At 38.9% G+C, this 22,933-nt stretch overlaps 1 protein-coding gene across 1 annotated transcript in view; it reads left to right on the forward strand.

Moving 5' to 3' along the window:
* Nucleotides 1–22,933, forward strand: part of ube2g2 (ubiquitin-conjugating enzyme E2G 2 (UBC7 homolog, yeast)) — a 148,202-nt gene that overhangs the window by 74,289 nt on the left and 50,980 nt on the right. Inside the window, exon 2 of the mRNA XM_028807495.2 lies at nt 18,746–18,781. Coding sequence (XP_028663328.1) covers nt 18,746–18,781 — 36 coding nt within the window. The remainder of the gene's footprint in view (nt 1–18,745; nt 18,782–22,933) is intronic.

Below are 22,933 nucleotides of genomic sequence, written 5' to 3' on the forward strand. Positions count from 1 at the left end.
GCTGTTGGTGGGGAGAAGTCTGGGAAAATACAAATGCGGTTATTTTAAAATCTCCTCTTTCTATCTGAGAATCCAAATCAAATTTTCTTTGACAAGTAGTTTGTCGATTTGGACAGTCAAGCTTCTTGGTTTTCAGGCATTCAAACCATGTGTATGATAAGCTGCAGTGATTTCAGAATCCAATTTAAAATCTTTTCCGGTTATTTTAGTACTAGGGTGTTGTACCGTGTTAGCCATTATGAATGTCACATCTTTACATCATACCTGAAGAAGGGGCCTGAGTTGCCTCGAAAGCTTGCATATTGTAATCTTTTTAGTTAGCCAATAAAAGGTGTCATTTTGCTTGGCTTTTCTCTGGTTATTTTAGAAAGTAATTCAGCTATGAATTTCACTGGGTTCAGACTTTCACAGACTTCTGGGAGACCTTAGATTCTGATAATGTTCCTTCTATATATCCATCTTCTAACACGGCTAATTTATCACTGTGCACTTTGCATTCGGATTCTTCATCAGTTGGTTTTTTGTCAATGACCGATGTCAATTGTTCAACTACTTCAATATGAGTTATAAACATTTAACATCTTCCAGGTGATCACTGAGTTTTCTTATTGTATTTCTCAATTTTGCTCATATTTTTCTGTAATTTTGTCAGTGATACTTGCTGGAATTTTATTAAGGTTTACATCAGATTTATTGTTTAAACATACCTCTGGATCTTTTTTTTCCTGAAGTAGCTTGTCAATTCTGCTCTCGATTCTGCTGTCTATTCTATATCAATTCTGTGTATTCTTTTGTGAGTATCACCTATTTTTCCCACGAGTACGATAATCATTGCGTTCAGCTCAGATAGCTTGTTTCGATCTTTTCCATTCTCCAAGAGCAGAGATACGTAACATGTTGGAATGGATTCAGCTGACTCACAGGGGGTGTTGGTAGTAGTTGACAGAAAGGATAAAGTGGCCTTGCTTGGTTCCAGTATCCCACCTAAGATCAATTAATTCTTGTTACCTGCCTCACTTGCTGTTTTTCTTCCTCGATTATCGTCGACCAGAGCAGTTGCTTCAGTGTGAGGTCCTGGCTGATCCATTCTTTTGCTTGTCTCTTCCAACTCCGTCACTGGCAGGCTGTATCTTGAACTTGAGGCCAACTTAGACTTTGAGACTTCAACACTTTTTTCCTTCTTCCTGACCCCTTGGTTTCCTGCTTATCCATCCATCCATTATCCAACCCATTATATCATATATACAGGGTCACGGGGGTTTGCTGGAGCCAATCCCAGCCAACACAGGGCACAAGGCAGGAACAAATCCCGGCAGGGCGCCAACCCACCGCAGGTTTCTTGCTTATGCTTTTTAAAATACTTGTAGTTCAATCCTCCCAGGTTGACTAAATATGGGATATCTCAGATATATAGCAAAAAACAAAGCTAGATAACACCGCTGCCATCGGAGTTCCATCGTAGATGTCCATCTCTCACATTGGATGAGCCCAAATAATCTTCCAGTTCATAGCAGTGGGAAGCCATTGGCAGTAGTAGCTATAAGGTAAGAACCAGCCTTGTTTGGGACAGTAGTGCATTGCGTGTACGAGAGAGAGTGTCTTCTGCAATATTAGTTAGCTGTTATGCAAATGGAGTTCTCCTTTAGCGCATTAGCAGAAAGTGCTGCTACATAATTCAATGGCCCGAGTTCAATGGCTTCTACTTCCATCTCAGGGATGATGAACAGATGAGAAGAGAGTGTTGACTTGAGTGAATTTATTGAGCAGAGACACACACAAACTTGTAAAGGTCCAGTTGAGAGTTGTCAGTTAGCCTCTTTTCCACATCTTTGGAATGAGATTGGACAACACAAGTACTAGGATGAACGAGTGTATAAAAAGAAAAAACAAATAAACTTCACACAGGCAATACCAGCCTTGGTTATGCTAAGTAAAATGAGAGACAAGTTTCATGCAAAGTGAATGTCACTGTACTTGTAGATATCTTATGACAAAGGCAAAATCAGTTGCCCAGTAGGCCACTTTAGTTCCAAAATTAACTGTTGAAGTCATTGTGCAAGATTTTTCACACCGTTCTGAAGGAAAGATTATCTATTATATTAGTAACAATGCAGAATTGCAGAGATGTGCAGTTTGGGGCTAAAAACAACCTATCTGCTTCATTGCTGAAAATGAGTTAGCACTTTTTAAAAGCCTTTGAAGTGTCCATCAGTGCAAAAAATATGGCATATGCATGAATTATCAACTTACAACTGCTTGTTCACTCCAGTAGTCTGCTCCTCTAAACAAAGGATCATGTGCCTGAATCATAGAGACTGGTTGAGATCATTTGAACAAATATTAGAATAACGTGATCTAAACTGCTTTGTCTATAGCATGACTGTTGGTGCCAGACATAGTGGTTCCAGTGTCTCAGCAGTAGCTATACTTCTTGTATACTGACACAATCCCAGTCCCTAGTGTTTGGAGAAAATGTCTAGAATAAAATGTCCGAAAAGAAATGTTAGATGTCTTTAAGCTAACACAATGATTACATACTTGCATAAATGATCTTCACAACAGAGGTTTTTGAAAGAAAATGAACTACAAAGGCACAAGACCCTACTGGATTCCATTCATATTAACTAGCCACCAATCACCAAAGGTAGTTTGGAAAATGTTACCTTGCGTGAGGAATATTGTTTTCTACTGTAGCATGCAAACAGTAGGATCAGAATTTGGTGTTAACAGCATGGATTCATACATCCAGCCTTGTGTTAAATGGTACAGTAGAATATGGGATACATTTCCCTTGCACACATCTTGGAAAACCACATAAATAAGCATTCTTGGTGACCATGTTCATCATTAGTGAAAAATTGTCATTGATTATTTTTTTGTAATAATTATTTTGATATGATTCTGTGATATATTTCTTTTTTATTTTAATGAACTGGAAATCTTGTCCCTATAAGGAAAGGATCAGTGTGCAATAACTAGTTAGAGAAACCCTTGACTTGGTTCAATTTTTCAATTATTTGTAATAGTGGAAATTGATTTTACAGAATCTAAGCATTCTTATCTATCTATCTATCTATCTATCTATCTATCTATCTATCTATCTATCTATCTATCTATCTATCTATCTATCTATCTATCTATCTATCTATCTATCTAATATAATATTTAGTTACAGCACATGACACACACTTCCATAATTTGGCCTTTGCTGTAGATGAGTGATTTTTTTATGATGAGCCTTTAATACTAAAAAATGTAATGTTTTAATATTTAAAATATTATGAATACAAGGAAATATGTGTAAAAATTATATGTATTTGTAGGTTGCCATGATGTAAGTGTAGGCCATTAAAGTGCTGTTTTCTCACCGAATATTACATTTTGCAAAACTTGTTGAAGTATTCAGCTCTCTGGTTAAAGTTCAATGGTAATTAACCATTGGTAGGGTGAGGGGAAATATCTTGTTAAGCTTTGCATCCACCTTTTTCTATGACGAGATCCACCATTTTTAGCTTTTAGAGTTTTCTGGACAGTGAATTTGGAAAATCTCTGCAGTTGACTGACATTTCAAATATTCCTCTGTTGTTCTACATTTAATAATTGGTTTTGGTCTGTCGTGTTAGAATTAAAAAAAAATGTATTTTGCATATCAACAGATGACATGCCTTGGATGTTACTAACGCTCCCTAATTCCTACATCCATACTATATGTGAAACCAAAAAATGGAAAAAAAAATTGATTATGTATTAATGATACATTTCAAAGAAGAACATTGTAGTTCTTAACTGTATTCATAATCTCTCACAATTTCTAACAGTGTTTTAGTGATAGTTAAGCAATCTGTGACTTATTTTCCAATCTTTAAATTACAGCTTTTATATTTTTGCAGATGACACACACTCACTGAAAAATGGGTCCTTTTACACTCTCAGCTTTGTGCTTGCCCAGAACTCACTGAAAAACAACTCCAAACAACTGTTGGAGGGGAAAACACTTGACCATTAGAGAAATAACACTTAAGTCCGCATTACATGTAAAACTGTTTGAAATGTGCTTCTGCGAAGGGAGGTCATCAATTTAATCAAACAAAAGTCTGTGGGACAACAGGATCTTGAGTCAGTTTCTGGTCTGTAGCTGATGTCTTGGCTGTTCAGCATTGTGCAAGTGGCTTTGTTCTGAGAAAAGCCAAATGCTGGATGACTTGATGATTTCCAATAAAAGAGCCCCCAGATTCTAAGTAACTGTGATAAATAGAAGATCTATGAGTAAGACAGTAAACAACAGCTGGGTGCCTTAGGCTATATTCATACTAGCATTTTCACATTTCTGAAAGTATTTCCATCCACACTAAAATGACTGAAAACGTATATGATGTAGGCATTTGTTTACACTGGCCATGTGTCTATTGGCGGGAAAATATTTGAAGGGGTGGTAACATTGGCGGCCTCAGGATTTGTCATAAAACTGTAGCAACTGGTGAATTATTTGACTTTTGAGCATGTATGTAGCATTCAAACTGTACAAAATGCAATTTAGATGTATACAGCAAAGCAACATAATAAGTATCATGGAAAGCAACAACTTCTATGTCTGTTATGTTTTAATGTGTTTTTTTTCCCCCTGTGAAGGGTGACCAACCAGGGAATGAGACATTGTAATGGGAATCCAGTTGGGGAAGGGCTGCAAAATTAGCATAAACAAATCTGAGAGCAATTAGAGTCTGCAATTTTAAATCTACATTTTCACCCATCCACATTGCAACTCTGAGACAACATTTTCAGAAGTATATGGCTCTGGAGCACATTTTCAGAAGTCTCTATTTTTGGGGGATAAAAATGCTAGGGTAGTGGAAAGAAAAGCAAAAGCAAAGACTAATGTTTTAAACAATAACATAGTATTGTAGTGCATGTAGTCTTAGTGGCTCACGTATTATCATCATATTTAAATGTTACTGTATTTCCCTGAAAATAAGACCTAGCATGATTTTCAGGCTGCTCAGTAATATAAGCCCTTGCCCCCAAAATAAGCCCTAATCAAGATCTTCAGCTGAAAAGTGCGGCGCCTAAGGCCGGGTTTATACTTCACGCATTGCGAAGCATGTGCCCGAAACGTCCATTAAATTCCAAGGACACCTTACTACAATATCTTTGAAAAGGATGTTTAATGATTACATCCATCAAGCCAGGGTTGCGCCCATTCCAGCAACAGTCGGGCACAAGACAGAAACAAGATTCCCTGGATGGGGCATCAGCTCATTGCAAGGTGAACACAAGCACACACATACACTAATGTCATTTTAGTGTCACCAAATCTCCAAAACTTCATGTCTTTTGATGGAAAACAGAGCACACTGTTGAAACCCACCAGGAAACCATGCAAACTCCAGGCAGGGAACACAAGGGACATGACTCCCTGCGAAATATCAGCGCTACCGCTGTGCCACTGTGTCACCCCCATATGTGTAACTATTAACAGTATTCATTATTTTAACAAAGTTAATGATTTCCTGTATCTGTAAAATGTAACATACATACTTTAATGCATTTCATCATGAAATTGATATCAAATACTATATACAGTAATCCCTCGCTATATCGCGCTTCGCCTTTCGCGGCTTCACTCCATCGCGGATTTTATATGTAAGCATGTTTAAATATATATCGCGGATTTTTCGCTGCTTCGCGGGTTTCTGCGGACAATGGGTCTTTTAATTTCTGGTACATGCTTCCTCAGTTGGTTTGCCCAGTTGATTTCATACAAGGGACGCTATTGGCAGATGGCTGAGAAGCTACCCAGTTTACATTTCTCTTTCTCTTGTGCTGACTTTCTCTGATCCTGACGTAGGGGGATTGAGCAGGGGGGCTGTTCCCACACCTAGATGATACGGACGCTAGTCTAAAAATGCTGAAAGATTATCTTCACGTTGCTATCTTTTGCTGCTTCCTGAAACGACATGCTGCACAGTGCTTCGCATACTTAAAAGCTCGAAGGGCACGTATTGATTTTTGCTTGCTTGTTTTTCTCTCTCTGTCTCTCTCTCTCTCTTTCTGTGCTCTTGAGGAGGGGGTGTGAGCTGCCGCCTTCAACAGCTTTGTGCCGCGGTGCTTCGCATACTTAAAAGCAAAACAGCCCTATTGATTTTCCTCTGCCTTTATGACAGTCTCTGCTCCTGACTCCTTTGAAGAGGAAGATATGTTTGCATTCTTTTAATTGTGAGACGGAACTGTCATCTCTGTCTTGTCATGGAGCACAGTTTAAACTTTTGAAAAAGAGACAAATGTTTGTCTGCAGTGTTTGAATAACGTTCCTGTCTCTCTACAACCTCCTGTGTTTCTGCGCAAATCTGTGACCCAAGCATGACAATATAAAAATAACCATATAAACATATGGTTTCTACTTCGCGGATTTTCTTATTTCGCGGGTGGCTCTGGAACGCAACCCCCGCGATGGAGGAGGGATTACTGTAAATCTAAGAATTCTAAATATGCATAGAGTTGGAATATCATAAATGTAATGTGTTCTGTGTGGTGATATTGCTCCTTGCCACTGCTGTCAGGTTAGGAGGAAGCCCCAGAAGCATGTAGCTATTAACAATTGGGTTGGTTTAAAATGACGTTTACGACAGTCTACTTTAATGATAAAGTAAACTATGAGGTTAAAGTGGACATTTTGAGGTTAAAACCGAAATTTCAACTTTAATCATAAAATAGACATTTTCACCATGTCCTTAAATTTTTTTCTCTGTGGCTCAGATATGCCACCGTACATTCTGATGCTATTGTGAAGGTGGCAAAAAAAAAAAAAAAACAGCACAGAAGATGGTACATGAGTCTTTTAAAACAATTTGTCATTACGTTGGGGAATATGTGATGCTTGAATATAAAAGCACCATGACTACATTTGTATGTTGGACATCAAACCATTCATCAAACATCGAAGCACGTACATTGATCCTGGAGGATCCTAAAAGCGGCTGGATAATATAAGACATGAAATAAGCCCTAGTGCATCTTTTGGAGTAAAAATTAATATAAGACCTGGTCTTATTTTCGGGGAAATATGGTATTTAAATCATTAACCAGACACACAATCCTATTACATATACATATATGATCCAATTACCTATTGCATATATAGAATTTCTTCTCTTTCTGTCCCCACGTTATTTCAGGAAGTTTGAGAATATGCAAAAAGTGTCTACCTCATGTTCAGCGGTATCTTGTTTTCTAATGTATTTCTGGATATTTACATTTCAAAAGGGCCTTGCTTCACAGTTGGTGTAGTGTCTCATTTTCCGTTTATAAGTAGAGCTACTTTTGTATGTGTGTTTAAATACTAGTTAAACTTTTTTGCTATATTTACAAATGTCTGCATAAGGTTTAATAGTTTAAATCACAGTGACGTACTGATTACAGCTTGCCCACCAGGATGTTACTCTGGTTCATGAACTTGGCAGCTTCTTCCCTGACCCTTAATAAGTAAGCGACTGGGACATAGGCTCAGCTGATGAATACATTACTGCATTTCTGTCCAAATAAAACAGGTGAAATTTGTGGACGGGAATTAAACAGCAACTGATATTCAAACAAGAATTTGTGCGTAATGGTTTGACCTTCACTTGAGAAGTATAAAGTTTGTCATACAGTAGGGACAAATGCCTAAAACATAAGAGAGATCTGTGAAAGTAAAGAATCACAATTTTATTTCATTTGAAATTATAATTAATGTGACATCCATTAAATGTTATGTTTCAGTTTTAACAACTTGGTAATTTTTCCTAAATGTTTATACGTAAGTTCAAGAGTCACAGCAACAAATACTGTGAAAAAGTTTCATGTTAAATAACCTAAATTGGTATTTACAAAAGCATCTTTAAATGAGTACTTTTAAACGAAAGTATCCTGAATAATCTTGATATTTACTAATGCCTGTGTTACTGATATTATAATATTTGTATTTTGATTTTATTAGAATTGATGTAAGTACTAATTTCTGATTCTTTCTAAAGCATATGCTGACAAATGAGTCAGAAGAACAGTGTGGGTCCACATGGAGCACTGCATGAAAATGTACTTTTTATATTTTGTTAATCTGTCATTTCTCATTTTACTTTACTAATGTGGGCACACCATATTTATTTACCAACATCTTCTGTTTAATAACTGAAGGATAATTAGTACTTACATCAATTCAAATTAAAATCTTACACAGATTCTATCTCTCTATTATAAAAGAAAATCTTGAGATGAGACAAGACTATTGACAAGAGATTTTTTTCAAGTTGGTAGAGGGGGTCCCGCCCTCTTCTCCACCATTTCCGATTAACACTAGAATTACCAGAGCCTACGAAAAAACTCGTATATCCGGCCCACCTTAAATCGCTTCTTAAATCCGTTCACACCTCTCCGCCAGCATCCTTTGTCCTCTAAATGTGCTGATAAAAGACAAGCTGCCAGCAGCCGGCTATTCCATCCCCCCACCGACTTAGAACGTGAGCAAAGTTTTCCCAGCTCACGCCTTGATTGATTATGTGGGAGTGAAGTGGAGTTTTACAGTGGAAATAAGAGGTCATTATTCTAAAGTAATCTGTGTAAACACATTGTTAAAACAGAAACTTTTTCATATTTTAGTAATAAATGTTACAAAATGTAGTAGGCATAAACTATAGAATATATAAAGCCCGAGTTCCAAAGATCAAATAAACACTTTCACAAAAGCTTCAAGAATGATTCAACAGCTTCTGTGGCGTAGCGCGTTAAGATTTGCCTCTTAGCGCAGAGCAGCTTTTCCTTGCCTCACAGACCTGAGTTCGATTCCCCGCTGGGGATGAAGTGTTGCTTTTTTTTTCTTTTCTTTTAAACCTCAAACGGACATAAAATTTATACATTGGTATGCACTCTCAGTTACTGAGATCGTTATATTTTCATGTGGGAGGCTCCTTTTCAAATATTTTTTTAACAATTGAGACTGCAATTAACAGGAACAACTGTCCTTATAACTTTTTTTTAAGATCCATAACACATAGACAGAGCACTGCGTAATAGAGAGACAGACAGGCAGAGAAGTCACTAGATATAGAAATAAACAGGGAAGCCATGTGTACTGAAAGAAAAAAAGAACAACATGTGCGTTGTCCCTGACTCTCTAAGTAAGATCGGGGGAGGGGTGATGTTAGAGCGCCTGCGCTTATTCAGTGCAGCTGGGACAACGCACATGTTGTTCTTTATTTCTATATCTAGTGACTTCTCTGCCTGTCTGTCTCTCTATTATGCAGTGCTCTGTCTGTCTGTGTGTTATGGATCTTAAAAAAAAGTTATAAGGACAGTTGTTCCTGTTAATTGCAGTCTCAATTGTTAAAAAAATATTTGAAAAGGAGCCTCCCACATGAAAATATAACGATCTCAGTAACTGAGAGTGCATACCAATGTATAAATTTTATGTCCGTTTGAGGTTTAAAAGAAAAGAAAAAAAAAGCAACACTTCATCCCCAGCGGGGAATCGAACTCAGGTCTGTGAGGCAAGGAAAAGCTGCTCAGCGCTAAGAGGCAAATCTTAACGCGCTACGCCACAGAAGCTGTTGAATCATTCTTGAAGCTTTTGTGAAAGTGTTTATTTGATCTTTGGAACTCGGGCTTTATATATTCTATAGTTTATGCCTACTACATTTTGTAACATTTATTACTAAAATATGAAAAAGTTTCTGTTTTAACAATGTGTTTACACAGATTACTTTAGAATAATGACCTCTTATTTCCACTGTAAAACTCCACTTCACTCCCACATAATCAATCAAGGCGTGAGCTGGGAAAACTTTGCTCACGTTCTAAGTCGGTGGGGGGATGGAATAGCCGGCTGCTGGCAGCTTGTCTTTTATCAGCACATTTAGAGGACAAAGGATGCTGGCGGAGAGGTGTGAACGGATTTAAGAAGCGATTTAAGGTGGGCCGGATATACGAGTTTTTTCGTAGGCTCTGGTAATTCTAGTGTTAATGGCCCACAGCCATAGTCCTCTCATGTCTCATTCGTGTGAATGCTTTTGTCAGACACGGTTCTTGCACTCTCAGGTCTTATAAATGTTGTTTTCCTTACTTTAAGTTCCCAATAAAAGAAGACTTATTATGTCCAAATTTCATTGAAGAATTTTATCCCAAAGGGTTATCAACAGAAGAAATGAGTACACGGGCAATCCTAGCGCCAAGAAACGATATAGTCAAACAAATTAACACGAAAATTGTCAATCGGTTACAGGGCAAATTGGTTAAATGCGTATCAATAGACTATGCTGAAAAAGTTGGTTGCTGAAGATGAAAACATCAACTTACAATATCCTGTAGAATATCCACAACCGTTAATACCATCCGGTCTTCCACCAGCCAAATTACTGTTGAAGGAAGGATGTATCATAATGTTATTGCGTAATTTATGTATGAGTGATGAGCTATGCAATTAGTAGAAGATTAGTTGTATTGAAAATTGGTCGAACAATTCTAACATGTAAAATTTTAACAGGTGACAAGAAAAGTAATGTAGTACATATTCTGCGGATAACATTAGACACCAAAGGAGATCTTGATATGCCATTCATATTAAAACGTTTACAGTTTCCCGTTAGAATAGCTTTTGCTATGTCAATTAACAAATCACAATTCAAAATTCAATGCAATATTGAAGAAAAGTTAATTCCAAATTTTGTTTTCATTGAAGTTTTAAAGTAAACGTGTAAATTTAAAAAGTATTTGCGTGTTAATTTCAAAGCCAAACAGAACGAAAACTTATAACACAACAAATACCTCTAACTAGAGATGCATGATATATTGGGAACTGTATTGTTATCGGCCAATGTTCATTAAAAATGATGACATCAGAATCGGTCAGATGTGTATATTTTAACCGATACAACCAACCGATATAATTCAGGCTGGTCAACAAGAATGCCCTTTATATGACCCAAATCATTATGCATCAAGCTTTCAACATGACAAGTTTTTATTAATGGCTGTGGTTGGTACAGGTGGTTGTCCTGTTTTTCTTTACCACAAATCTAGTCAACCTAATAATAATTTATTATAATACTAGTCATTAAGCCCGTTACAATAACGGGCGCTAGAACAGTAGTGCATAAACATTAGTAGGAACAGTCTATATTAAATGGCAAGGGACCTGGACCTCATTCTGTTAGTTGGTCATATTTTTCTTTGTCTTTCTGCCTTTCTTTTGTTGATGTTCACTTGCTGAGCTGACCGTTCTTCGTGGGCTGCCGCCGTGTATTGTGTGTCTTTAATCTTCTGTGACAGTAATACTGTCTTGTACGTCCGCTGGCTTGTACGTCCGTAATATACCTTTAATTTTCTCTGGCGGTAATACAGGCGTGCGTGTCGGTAGTATGCCTTCAATTTTCTCTGACAGTAATACTGGCTTGTATGTGGCTGTAATATGCGTCCCTGTATTGTGTACCTTTAATTTCCTCTCGCCGTAATACTGGTTTGTATTTCCGTAAAACGCCTGTAATTTTCTCTGACAGTAATATCGTGCATCGCACCGTGCTCTGCGCATGTGCACTTCACCAGAAGACACACACACACGGACACCTGGACGCACACAGGGATTTTATTAAAGAGGATAGGTAACCATTTCTAAACTTTTTTTTTCCAGCTGAAAGCGAGTCTCCTATCTCCAGAAATAACTGTGCCCTCCAGTACTGGAAAAGCAATGCAGCCCGTTTCCCAACCTTGGCCAAGGCAGTGATCAAGTACCTATCGGCACCTTGTACCAGTGTAGACAGTGAACGCCTTTTTTCAGCAGTGTCAAATATAGTAAATGAAAAGAGAAACATGCTTGCTGGTGAAAAGGCAGAAATGCTTCTTTTTTGTTAAGAAAAGCCTACCATTTGTACTTTTAAAGAAGCCAACTTAAGCCCAGGGTTACTGGCCACATTGTACCCTTTATTTTAGTTTTACTTAAAATAATATATGTCTGATTATAGCACAATAAATACGCATTCATTTTGTTGTTAATATACCCAATGCCATGTTATGTAATGGCATGGGGTCTTGATGTGCTTAAGTTACTCAGAATGTGCAGATTTTTGTACATGACCTGGAGTATTTTTTCTATAGAGATGAGCCATATCTTGCTCTTTTACCCCTGCATAAAGTACTGGCTGCTTATATAGCAAAGAAGAGCATAAAATTCAGCAAGTTAATAAAAAGTTAATCTCTGTTTTACATGCTACTGTTGTTTCTTTGATAATGCATAATATATTTTCAGCATACCTAAAACATTCATGCCTGAAGTAAATAAAACAAAATATATATCGGTTATTGGTATTGGCAAAAATGGACAAAAACATATCGGTTATCAGTATCGCCCAGAATTTCCGTATCGGTGCATCACTACCTCTAACACAGCATGAAACATAATTTTCTTTTAATTTATTACATTTTACTATTTTTTACTATGGTTAATTACTCGTTGTAATGTAAAATAGTTCTATTATGCATATGTAACAATTCCCATGAAAATAACAATCTGTTTAAATTGTACATCCGCTTCTCCATACGCGACTGGCAGAGCCGCGAAGTGGGTAGTGCATAGTGCCCGTCCGGGGGTTGGTAAGAAAAGCGAGCAGGGGGCAGAGCCCCCTAGCGTATAAAAATTAATTTTATGGACCATGTTCAGTGTGTTTATATCAACAGAGTGAACCCGTTTTCTTAAAATACTGGCTGTAGTGAAATGCCCACCAGGGTTGTTACCTAGGTTATAAAAGAGAAAAAGGTATGACTCAAAATGTAGTTGTGGTCTGAAATTACATGAAATATCAACTGTGCTGTAAGCACTATTCAATAATTTTAATATCTGATGTGCCTTATTTTCCAGAATTTTCTTGGAGATTTTTGAAAACACGATGACTTGATATTTGAACTACCACTGCTTTATTATGTCTGTTTTGCATTTGTAGCCAGATAACTTGTTTGATCTTGAAAGCAGTTAGTTACACCTTGGCAAATATAGCATAGCAATCAAGTTGTTTAGGTTCTTATTAATTAGTAAAAATCTGAAATTTGTTACGCTGAAGTCATGATGTAAAATTTATAGTTTTGAAAAATTTGTAATATTGTAGAATAAATCGTCATTATTGGTGAAAATGTCAAGGGTTTTCATTGAAAGAATTACCTTTATTGTCAAATAATTTCTCCACCTTAATAAAAGGATAAGTGTCTGTGTGTCCAGTTGGTTCCTATGTCTCTGTCATTCCAAATGATGCTGCATCACAAACACTGCTTGTAAAAATCCCATACAAAGCCATCCATCCTCATATAACCAACACAAATGCATTGCATAGTGCACTGCAAATGTTAACGCTGAGGTGTACATTGATTACATAGATTTTAACCCATTTTAGACAGCTAGCACAACTAGTATTTTTGAGTGAGTCATTAAGTTTTATGTTAAGGTCCTGTGTAATAGTTGTTGAATTTGCTCAGCTTTGTAACGTTAATGGAATAATTTGCACTTACCTAAACACTGGTTGTTTATCATTTCTTCAGAGGAATCAGAGGAATTAATACTACTTTTTAATAAATGTATATTTACCTAACTAGTTCACTCTTGCAGAGTCCTAATCGTTGAATTATGTTTTGAATGACCAGTGAAAATGGTGGCCATGAATTACATGCATAATCTGCAGTGAAGACCCTCACTGTTTGGGGTAAATAAAGATACATTTTCAATATGTTGCCTACATCAAACTTGACTCAGGCGCCGCCGAGAGTGGCAGCCTTTTCAGCAGCTCCGTGTACGACTTTATTTTTCTACCTTTTTTTTTTTATTATTTTTCTCTTTATTATTTTTTATTGATCACTCCTATCACTTTATTTTATGTGGATTCATTCCCTGAACAAACTTACTTTTACAACGTGGGCATGGATTTTTACACGCTGAGACTCATCTATTGAAGTACTCAACTTCAAGCTCTGAGAACAAGTGCCAGTGCGTGTGTGGTTCCCTATTTACCCGACGAGGTAAGAAGGCGGTATCATGGCAGCAGAGCCGGCACTAAGCTAAAAATGAAGCGGCTTGCGAGAAAGTGGCGTTTTAAGCCTTCGGTGCCTTCTGTGATCATGGGAAATGTGAACTCAATATCAAATAAGATTGACGAAATGGCTGCGCTGGTGAAAAACGTCAGAACCTATAGAGAATGCAGTTTGTTGTGTTTTTGCGAAACGTGGCTAACTACCACTATCCCAGATGCTAACGTGGAGCTACCCGGGTTTAGCACAGTTAGAGTGGACAGAAATTCAAGTACATGTGGGAAGCACAAAGGTGGAGGTCTAGCTCTCTATGTCAATACACGGTGGTGTAACTCTGGACATGTTAACGTCAAAGTCTCCACTTGCTGCAGGGACATCGAACTGTTGGCCGTAAGTTTGCGTCCCTATTACTTGCCCAGAGAGTTTGGACATGTCATTGTTGTTATTGTTTACATCCCTACTCGGGTGGACGTGGAGACAGAGAGTGACGTCATCCATTCTGCTGTTGCTAAGTTACAAACGCAGCACCCTGAGGCGCTTGTGCTAATCGCTGGAGATTTTAACCATGTGACGCTGGACAAAACATTACCTGCCTTCTCCCAGTATGTGGACTGTAACACCCGGGGAAATAAGACTATTGACTTACTGTATGCAAACGTTAAAGACGCATACAGTGCCACCCTGCTGCCTGCGCTTGGGAAAGCAGATCATAACCTGATTCTGCTTCAGCCTCACTACAAACCAAGAGTGAGGGTCCTACCTACAACCACACACTCATTCAGGAAGTGGTCCCCTGAGGCAGAGAAGGCTCTGAGAGAATGCTTTGAAATTACAGACCTGGATATCCTGCAGGGATCACATAGTGAGAACATTGAGGAGGTTGTTGACCTCACTACTGACTACATCAACTTCTGTATGGACATAGCAGCGTACAGTTCTTACTGGAACTACAATGTTAACAACAAGCCATGGATTACAAGTGATATCAAGGGCCTTTTGAACCAGAAGAAAAGGGCTTTTAAAGGCGGTGATCAGCATGAGCTCAAGCGTGTGCAGAAGGAACTCCGAGTCCAGCTCAGGGCGGCGAAGGAGCAGTATGGGAGAAAGCTGGAGCAGAAGTTGCAGAATAACAGCATGAAGGAAGTGTGGGATGGGATGAAGATCATCACTGGCTGCAGCCCGAAGCGGGGTGCCACCATCGAGAGAGACGTGAAGAGAGAAAACCAAATGAACAACTTCTTTAACAGGTTTGACCACCCTAACCCACTCTCACCTCGGAGTACTGCACCCTCCACCCATCCTTCTGCTGATACCAGCATAGGAGAGACATCCCCACCCACAATTACAACAGCGCAGATGAGCAGAGAGCTGAGGAGACTTCGTGCCAGCAAAGCAGCAGGTCCAGATGGAGTATCGCCACGACTGCTGAAGGTCTGTGCATCGGAGCTGGGGGGTCCTCTACAGCGCATCTTTAACCTGAGCTTGGAACAGGGGAGAGTCCCAAGGCTTTGGAAAACATCTTGCATCACCCCAGTCCCAAAGGTATCATGTCCTAGTGAGCTGAATGACTTCTGGCCTGTTGTTCTGACATCATGTAATGAAGACCATGGAGAGGCTGCAGCTTCACCACCTGAGGCCACAGGTTCAACACACCCTCGACCCTCTGCAGTTCGCATATCAGGAGAAGGTGGGAGTGGAGGATGCCATCATCTATATGCTACACCAATCCCTCTCCCACTTGGACAGAGGCAGTGGTGCTGTAAGAATTATGTTTCTAGACTTCTCTAGTGCCTTCAACACAATCCAACCTCTGCTCCTTAGGGACAAGCTGACAGGGATGGGAGTAGATTCATACCTGGTGGCATGGATCGTGGACTATCTTAAAGACACACCTCAGTATGTGCGTCTTGGGAACTGCACGTCTGACATTGTGGTCAGCAACACAGGAGCACCACAGGGGACTGTACTTTCTCCGGTCCTGTTCAGCCTATATACATCAGACCTCCAATACAACTCTGAGTCCTGCCACGTGCAAAAGTTCGCTGACGACACTGCTATCGTGGGCTGCATCAGGAGTGGGCAGGAGGAGGAGTATAGGGACCTAATCAAGGACTTTGTTAAATGGTGCGACTCAAACCACCTACACCTGAATACCAGCAAAACCAAGGAGCTGGTGGTGGATTTTAGGAGACCCAGACTCCTCATGGACCCTGTGATCATCAGAGGTGACTGTGTGCAGAAGGTGCAGACCTATAAATACCTGGGAGTGCAGCTGAATGATAAATTAGACTGGACTGCCAATACTGATGCTCTGTGTAAGAAAGGACGGCGTCCTTCAACATCTGCAATAAGATGCTGCAGATGTTCTATCAGACGGTTGTGGCGAGCACCCTCTTCTGCTCGGTGGTGTGCTGGGGAGGCAGCATTAAGAAGAAGGACGCCTCACGCCTGGACAAACTGGTGAGGAAGGCAGGCTCTATTGTTGCCATGGAGCTGGACAGTTTGACATCTGTGGCAGAGCGACGGGCACTCAGCAGGCTCCTATCAATTATGGAGAATTCAATGCATCCACTAAACAGTGTCATCTCCAGACAGAAGAGCAGCTTCAGCGACAGACTGCTGTCACTGTCCTGCTCCACTGACAGACTGAGAAGATCGTTCCTCCCCCAAACTATGCGACTCTTCAATTCCACCGGTGGGGGTTAAACGTTAACATTATTCAAAGTTATTGTCTGTTTTTACCTGCATTTTTATTACTCTTTAATATTGTTTTTTTGTATTAGTATGCTGCTGCTGGAGTATGTGAATTTCCCCTTGGGATTAATAAAGTATCTATGTATCAAAAAAAAGAAAAAAGTTATAGCCTCGTTATATGTGTGTTGTGTTTTGTATTTGAGTTTTTTTTTTTTTTTATTTTATTTTATGAGTAACCAAAAGAAGATGTCAGTCAATGTAATAGACTTGAACTAGGGGGCTTCGCCCCCTCCTCGCTTCGCTCGCCAACCCCCGTGTTTGGTTAATTGGATATACAATTTTACATGTTTTTTTTTTTTTGGAATTGTTTCAATTTCATTATTTTGACTTTTACTTTAAAGCTTCATTAAAAACAATATTTTTTGGAGACACATTGGACAACGCAACGTATAAGTGCCCGTGAGTGAATATTGTTTCTGTAATAAATAATCCGAGTTTTTCTGTTTGTCCCTGTGATTTATTGATTGTCATAGCAAAAGCTATTCTTACGGTAAACTGTAAACATTTTACTATGAATGGCATATCACGATCTCCTTTGGTGTGTAATGTTACTCGCGGAATATATACATCACCTTTCTTTTTGCCTGTTAAAATTTGCATCGCTTCTCCGAGATCATCAATATACACCCGACCGAATTGTGTACTCTTTGAAATTTAACTTGTCGTTCCTTTAACTGTTGTGGGACCACGGATTCTCATAGCATATGGTCCATTATTGTGTAAATCCACATTTTGTCCATTGAATGATGCGAATGCGAAAAGACTATGTTGTCTACTGTTTTTTTCAGACCTCAATTTGTCCTGGTATTTTTTCAATTACACCTGGTTCTGATGATTAATCACCTTTTGTTTGCGGTAATGCAATCGTTTCTATCTTTTCTTTGATACTGTAGTGACTGACATGATAAAGTGTCACAAAAGTTTTACCTGAACAATCGCTGACTTCCTAACCCCAAACACAACTTTCTAGCACCCTCTCCAACGCCCCCCTTTACCGCATGAAATCAATACCCCGCTATCAGTCCTCCGTGCTGTAATCCGCCTTCCCTCAATCGGACGTAATAGTGACTTAAAACCAAAAAGCCCTCAACCTGGGTGGGACGCTACAATACTTTCGAATTTTACTGCTTTCATATTCTGTACGTGTATCACGCCATCGTTTGTTTGAGCCTTTCGAATTCCACTGCTTTCATAATCTCTTATCTGCCTTTTTTTCTCTCCAATGCCTTTGGGTCTCTATTCTCTGTATTGTCCTTATACGCTTTCTATGCGCTGAGAGCACATGATTTGTGTGTACTATATGCTTTTACACGATTGATTTTTTTTTTGATCGGTGTGCTCTTATACATTCCGTACTATCTTTGTGGACCTTTGCGGACCCCGTAGTGTCTTAACCCATGCCTGCTTTGCTTCCGCAGTTTCAGACGCGCGTTGTAGGCGCCTGTGTTCATTGATCTTATCCAGGTGGGCTCGTGTATGTATCGTTAAGCTGTATTGTGTTTGAATTTGGTGTAAAGCGTTCAGCGGTTTGTATAATCCCTAGCAGCACATTATTCCTAACTTCACTCTGCAGTAGTGCCACTCACAATATGACGTTTGTTTTATTTGCTATTTCCGTTAGTTGAGCTGTACGCGCCTGTGCAGTACGTCTCATGGTCCCATCGCCGTGTACCTGCGTCCATGCCATCCGGTTTACCATTCTCGGTTAGTAATATGGATAAGCCATGAGAGTGTTCCTGCACATAACATGGAGAGGTGAAGCTAATGGGTGGGGTGCAAGTCAGAAACCATTTTTTTTGTTGGACATCAGTCCATCCTTAGGCAGCCATTAATCCCTTAAAAAAAGCTTGTTTGAAGAAGAAAGATAATTGTATTTAAGTTTTTGTATATATCATGAATTTTCCTTCCTTTCTGTATAAACGTAACTTATCATATATGATTTGTTTTTTGTGTTTAACAGAACTGACTCTAAATCCACCAGAGGGAATTGTTGCAGGTAAGAATTTAATTGTATTAGTAAAGCGCAAGCAGGACTCTGATATTGTCATTTAACTTGAATGTTATGCACCTGTTTTTCCTTGGGTACGGTATTTGTCTTATCTGATGCTTATTGTTTACTTTTAGTAGCATATGTGAGTGGTGAACATTCATCCAAATGAGAGTGGCTTGATTTTTGGGGGCTTATCCTAAATTGGATTAACCCTGTCCGAAAAATGGATGGTATACTGTATATCTAATCCTTATGCAATAAATGTGACTATTGTAAATTTCAAATGTATGACTTCATCACCTTAGCAATAAAGTGACTTTATGATGGCTTACCATTGCTGCTGGGTGCAGCATCGTCACAGACCTGTTTGCAAATATAAATGTGTTACTTTTTAAATTTTCATACTAAAACCATAGTAAACCATAGTTTCATACTAAAACCATTTGTATCTCTCAAGTACAAGTTCTGAACTAATGGTAAAAAGAGGGAGTATTTTGTTAAATGTGTTTTATTAATCAAAAGGTTCAGAATAGACAAGCAAATGAAAAAATGTATATTCTTTTAAATGGTTTTTACATTTGTTGCAAACATAAACATGAAATTTTTACTTTGATGAAAAGACCCTTACAATAGTATAGTCATGGGGCAGCAATGTGTACACTAATGCTTAAACGTAGTTTTGTACTTATATATTAAAATAGACGGCTATATATATATATATAATTGTCACGCTTGGCTCACAGATTTTCACAGAGATGCAGGAGGTTGTAGAAAAGAAAGGAACTTTATTCAAAACACTGCAAACAAACATTTGTCTCTTTTCAAAAGTTTAAACGTGCTCCTCCATGACAAGTCAGAGATGACAGTTTCCCCAGGAGGAGAGAATGTCAGAGAGAGAGATAAGGAGAAGCAAGCAATCAGTTTAACAAACTGAGAGAAGCCCGTGCAGCCGTTTTAAGAAGGCGGACTACCGCGCGAGAGCCATATTACGCGACAGAGCCAGAATGTGGAGGAGTGTGAAGGTAATCTGTCTATGTTTCTTAGGGGTTTTCCCAGGGGCGTCTGTAACTTCTGAGGGTGCGATCAGCTTCGCAGCTCACAATATATATATATATATATATATATATATAATAAAATATATATATATATTTTTACATATATATACACACACGCACACAGTGGTGCCTTCGTTTGCGAGCATAATTTGTTCTGGAAACATGCTTGTAATCCAAAGCACTGGAATATCAAAGCGAATTTCCCTATAAGAAATAATGGAAACTCAGATGATTCATTCCACAACCCTAAAATATCCATATTAAAATGATTAATATAAAGTAAAAACACATAAAACAAATTAACCTGCACTTTACCTTTTGAAAAAAATTGTGGCTGGTGTGAGGTAGACAAGAGAGAGGAGAGGAGGAGGAGCAGTAGGAGGTTTATTTTGTAGGGCGTCTTTCACCATAACTAACGGAATCACTGCTATCTGTTGGTTCACTGGAATCTTTTTCTCTTTTTCGCCTTTAACAAGGAACCTATCCAATGACAGTTGCTTTTGCCTGAAGAGACACTATACTTGGACACAAAATTTTAAAAATGCTTTATGCACTGTAAGATTTCTAAACTCTTTTAGGACTCCCCCCCCAATGGGGCGACATACGGAAGAGCGTCTGAAGCAACCGCTGGCTCTTAACGCTGTAGCAGTTCGCTGCAAATGTGAATCTGAAAAGATCACGGTCATGCTATAAGTAGTGCTGGGCCGTTTATATCAAGATTAAAGTCGACATGTTGACTTTATTCTTGTATTTTGTCATTAAAGTAGAACATCGTAAACTAAACTTCATCTTAAAATAAATATTTAATTTACTAGATTTTCTCAAACCCCATCATAAGTTATGTAGCACATTAAATGTTTTGTGTTAAGTGTTCTCCGAACCATGTTAATCGCAATATGCTTCTTAAACTGACTTTCTCTTGCATCAAGAGGAGGCACATGCAGTGATCACCACACAGAATACATTAATTTCATGATATCTCTGCTCCCTGAACATTTATAATGCTTAGATAAATACTTAGATAGATAGATACTTTATTAATCCCAAGGGGAAATTCACATACACCAGCAGCAGCATACTGATAAAGAAAATATTAAATTAAAGAGTGATAACAATGCAGGTATACAAACGGACAATATCTTTGTATAATGTTAACGTTTACCCCCCTCGGGTGGAATTGAAGAGTCGCATAGTGTGGGGGAGGAAAGATCTCCTCAGTCTGTTAGTGGAGCAGGACAGTGACAGCAGTCTGTCGCTGAAGCTGCTCCTCTGTCTGGAGATGATATACTGTTTAATGAATGCAGTGGATTCTCCATGATTGACAGGAGCCTGCTCAGTGCCCGTCGCTCTGCCACAGATGTCAAACTGTCCAGCTCCGTGCCTACAATAGAGCTTGCCTTCCTCACCAGTTTGTCCAGGCGTGAGGCGTCCTTCTTCTTTATGCTGCCTCCCCAGCACACCACCGAGTAGAAGAGGGCGCTCGCCACAACCGTCTGGTAGAACATCTGCAGCATCTTATTGCAGATGTTGAAGGACGCCAGCCTTCTAAGGAAGTATAGTCGGCTCTGTCCTTTCTTACACAGAGCATCAATATTGGCAGTCCAGTCTAATTTATCATCCAGTGATGAATTTGTCATGATGAAATGCATTAATGCATGTGTTAATCATGTGGGGGCATGGTGGCTTGGAGGTTGCACTGCTGCCTCACAGCAAGGGGGTCTCAGGTGTTCCCTGCCTTGAATTTGCATGTTTTTTGGTGGATTTACTCGGCGTGCTTCAGTTTCCTTTCAAAGTCATGTAGGATGTAGGGTTTTGTTATGCTATATTGACCCAAGTGCATGTATTCCGCGTATTCACCCTGCGATGTGCTGGCGCCCTGTTCAGGATTTGCTCCTGCCTTGCACACAATGCAGGCTGGGATGGGTGCAACCCTGAATGGATGGCATAATTAAACATGTATAACGAAGATTTTTTAAAATTCTGAACACTTCGTGGTCTAAACTTATAACTAGTTTTAATTTCACAAAGACATTTATCGTGTGGTGATTGGTTATGTGGAGAAAGAAAAAGGAAGGATAGGAACTGTGGGTTTGTTACGTCAGACAGAGAGAGCATGCATGCAATAAAGAAAGCCCGCTCAGATGACCATCCATTGAATTCTGTGTTCGTTTCTCCAACCACCAGCTCACGAACCCAACATTTACACAATATTTAAGTTAAACCTATGCAATACCCATTCATACATCCAGTTTTTGGAGCCTCGTCACACCTGCCATAAAGTTCTGTACGCTGAACGTACACCTGGGGACCCCTTACTGCAAGGGAGCAGCACTACCGCCACACTACCGTGCAAGTTTAATACCTGCTTTGATGCATTTCATCATGAAAATGATATCAAGTATTTATCTTAGCATTCTAAATTTTCAGAGAGCAGGAATATCATAAAGTGACAGTATTCTGTGCGGAGATCGCTGCCTGCGCCTCCTCTTCGTGCAGAGGAAGTCAGTTTAAGAAGCGCGTAGCAATTAACAACTGGGTCGGGGAACACTTAGCACAAAGCATTTAATGTTCTACATTAACTTATGATGGGGTTTGAGAAAATCTAGTAAATTAAACATTGATTTTAGGATGAAGTTTAGTTTACGACATTCTACTTTAATGACAAAATAAACTATAAGAATAAAGTGGAAATGTTTACTTTAATTTCGACATAAGCGTCGAGATTAAAGTGGAAATGTCGAGAATAAAGTCAGCATGTCGACTTTATTCTCGACATATAGTTTTCTTTTTTCTTCACTGTCTCTGTAGTTTTTTTTCTTCACCATGGCCCTGATACGCTTCCGTAGGGCTATACCACAAATACCATTATAAATGCAAGTTGCAGTTTTATTATTTACTAGCAAAATACCCGCGCTTCGCAGCGGAGAAGTAGTGTGTTAAAGAGGTTATGTAAACATATATATACATAAACATATATACTTATATATACATACAGTGGTGTGAAAAACTATTTGCCCCCTTCCAGATTTCTTATTCTTTTGCATGTTTGTCACACAAAATGTTTCTGATCATCAAACACATTTAACCATTAGTCAAATATAAC

The sequence above is a fragment of the Erpetoichthys calabaricus genome, chromosome 8 (genome assembly GCF_900747795.2).
Source record: "Erpetoichthys calabaricus chromosome 8, fErpCal1.3, whole genome shotgun sequence".
NCBI lineage: Eukaryota > Metazoa > Chordata > Cladistia > Polypteriformes > Polypteridae > Erpetoichthys > Erpetoichthys calabaricus.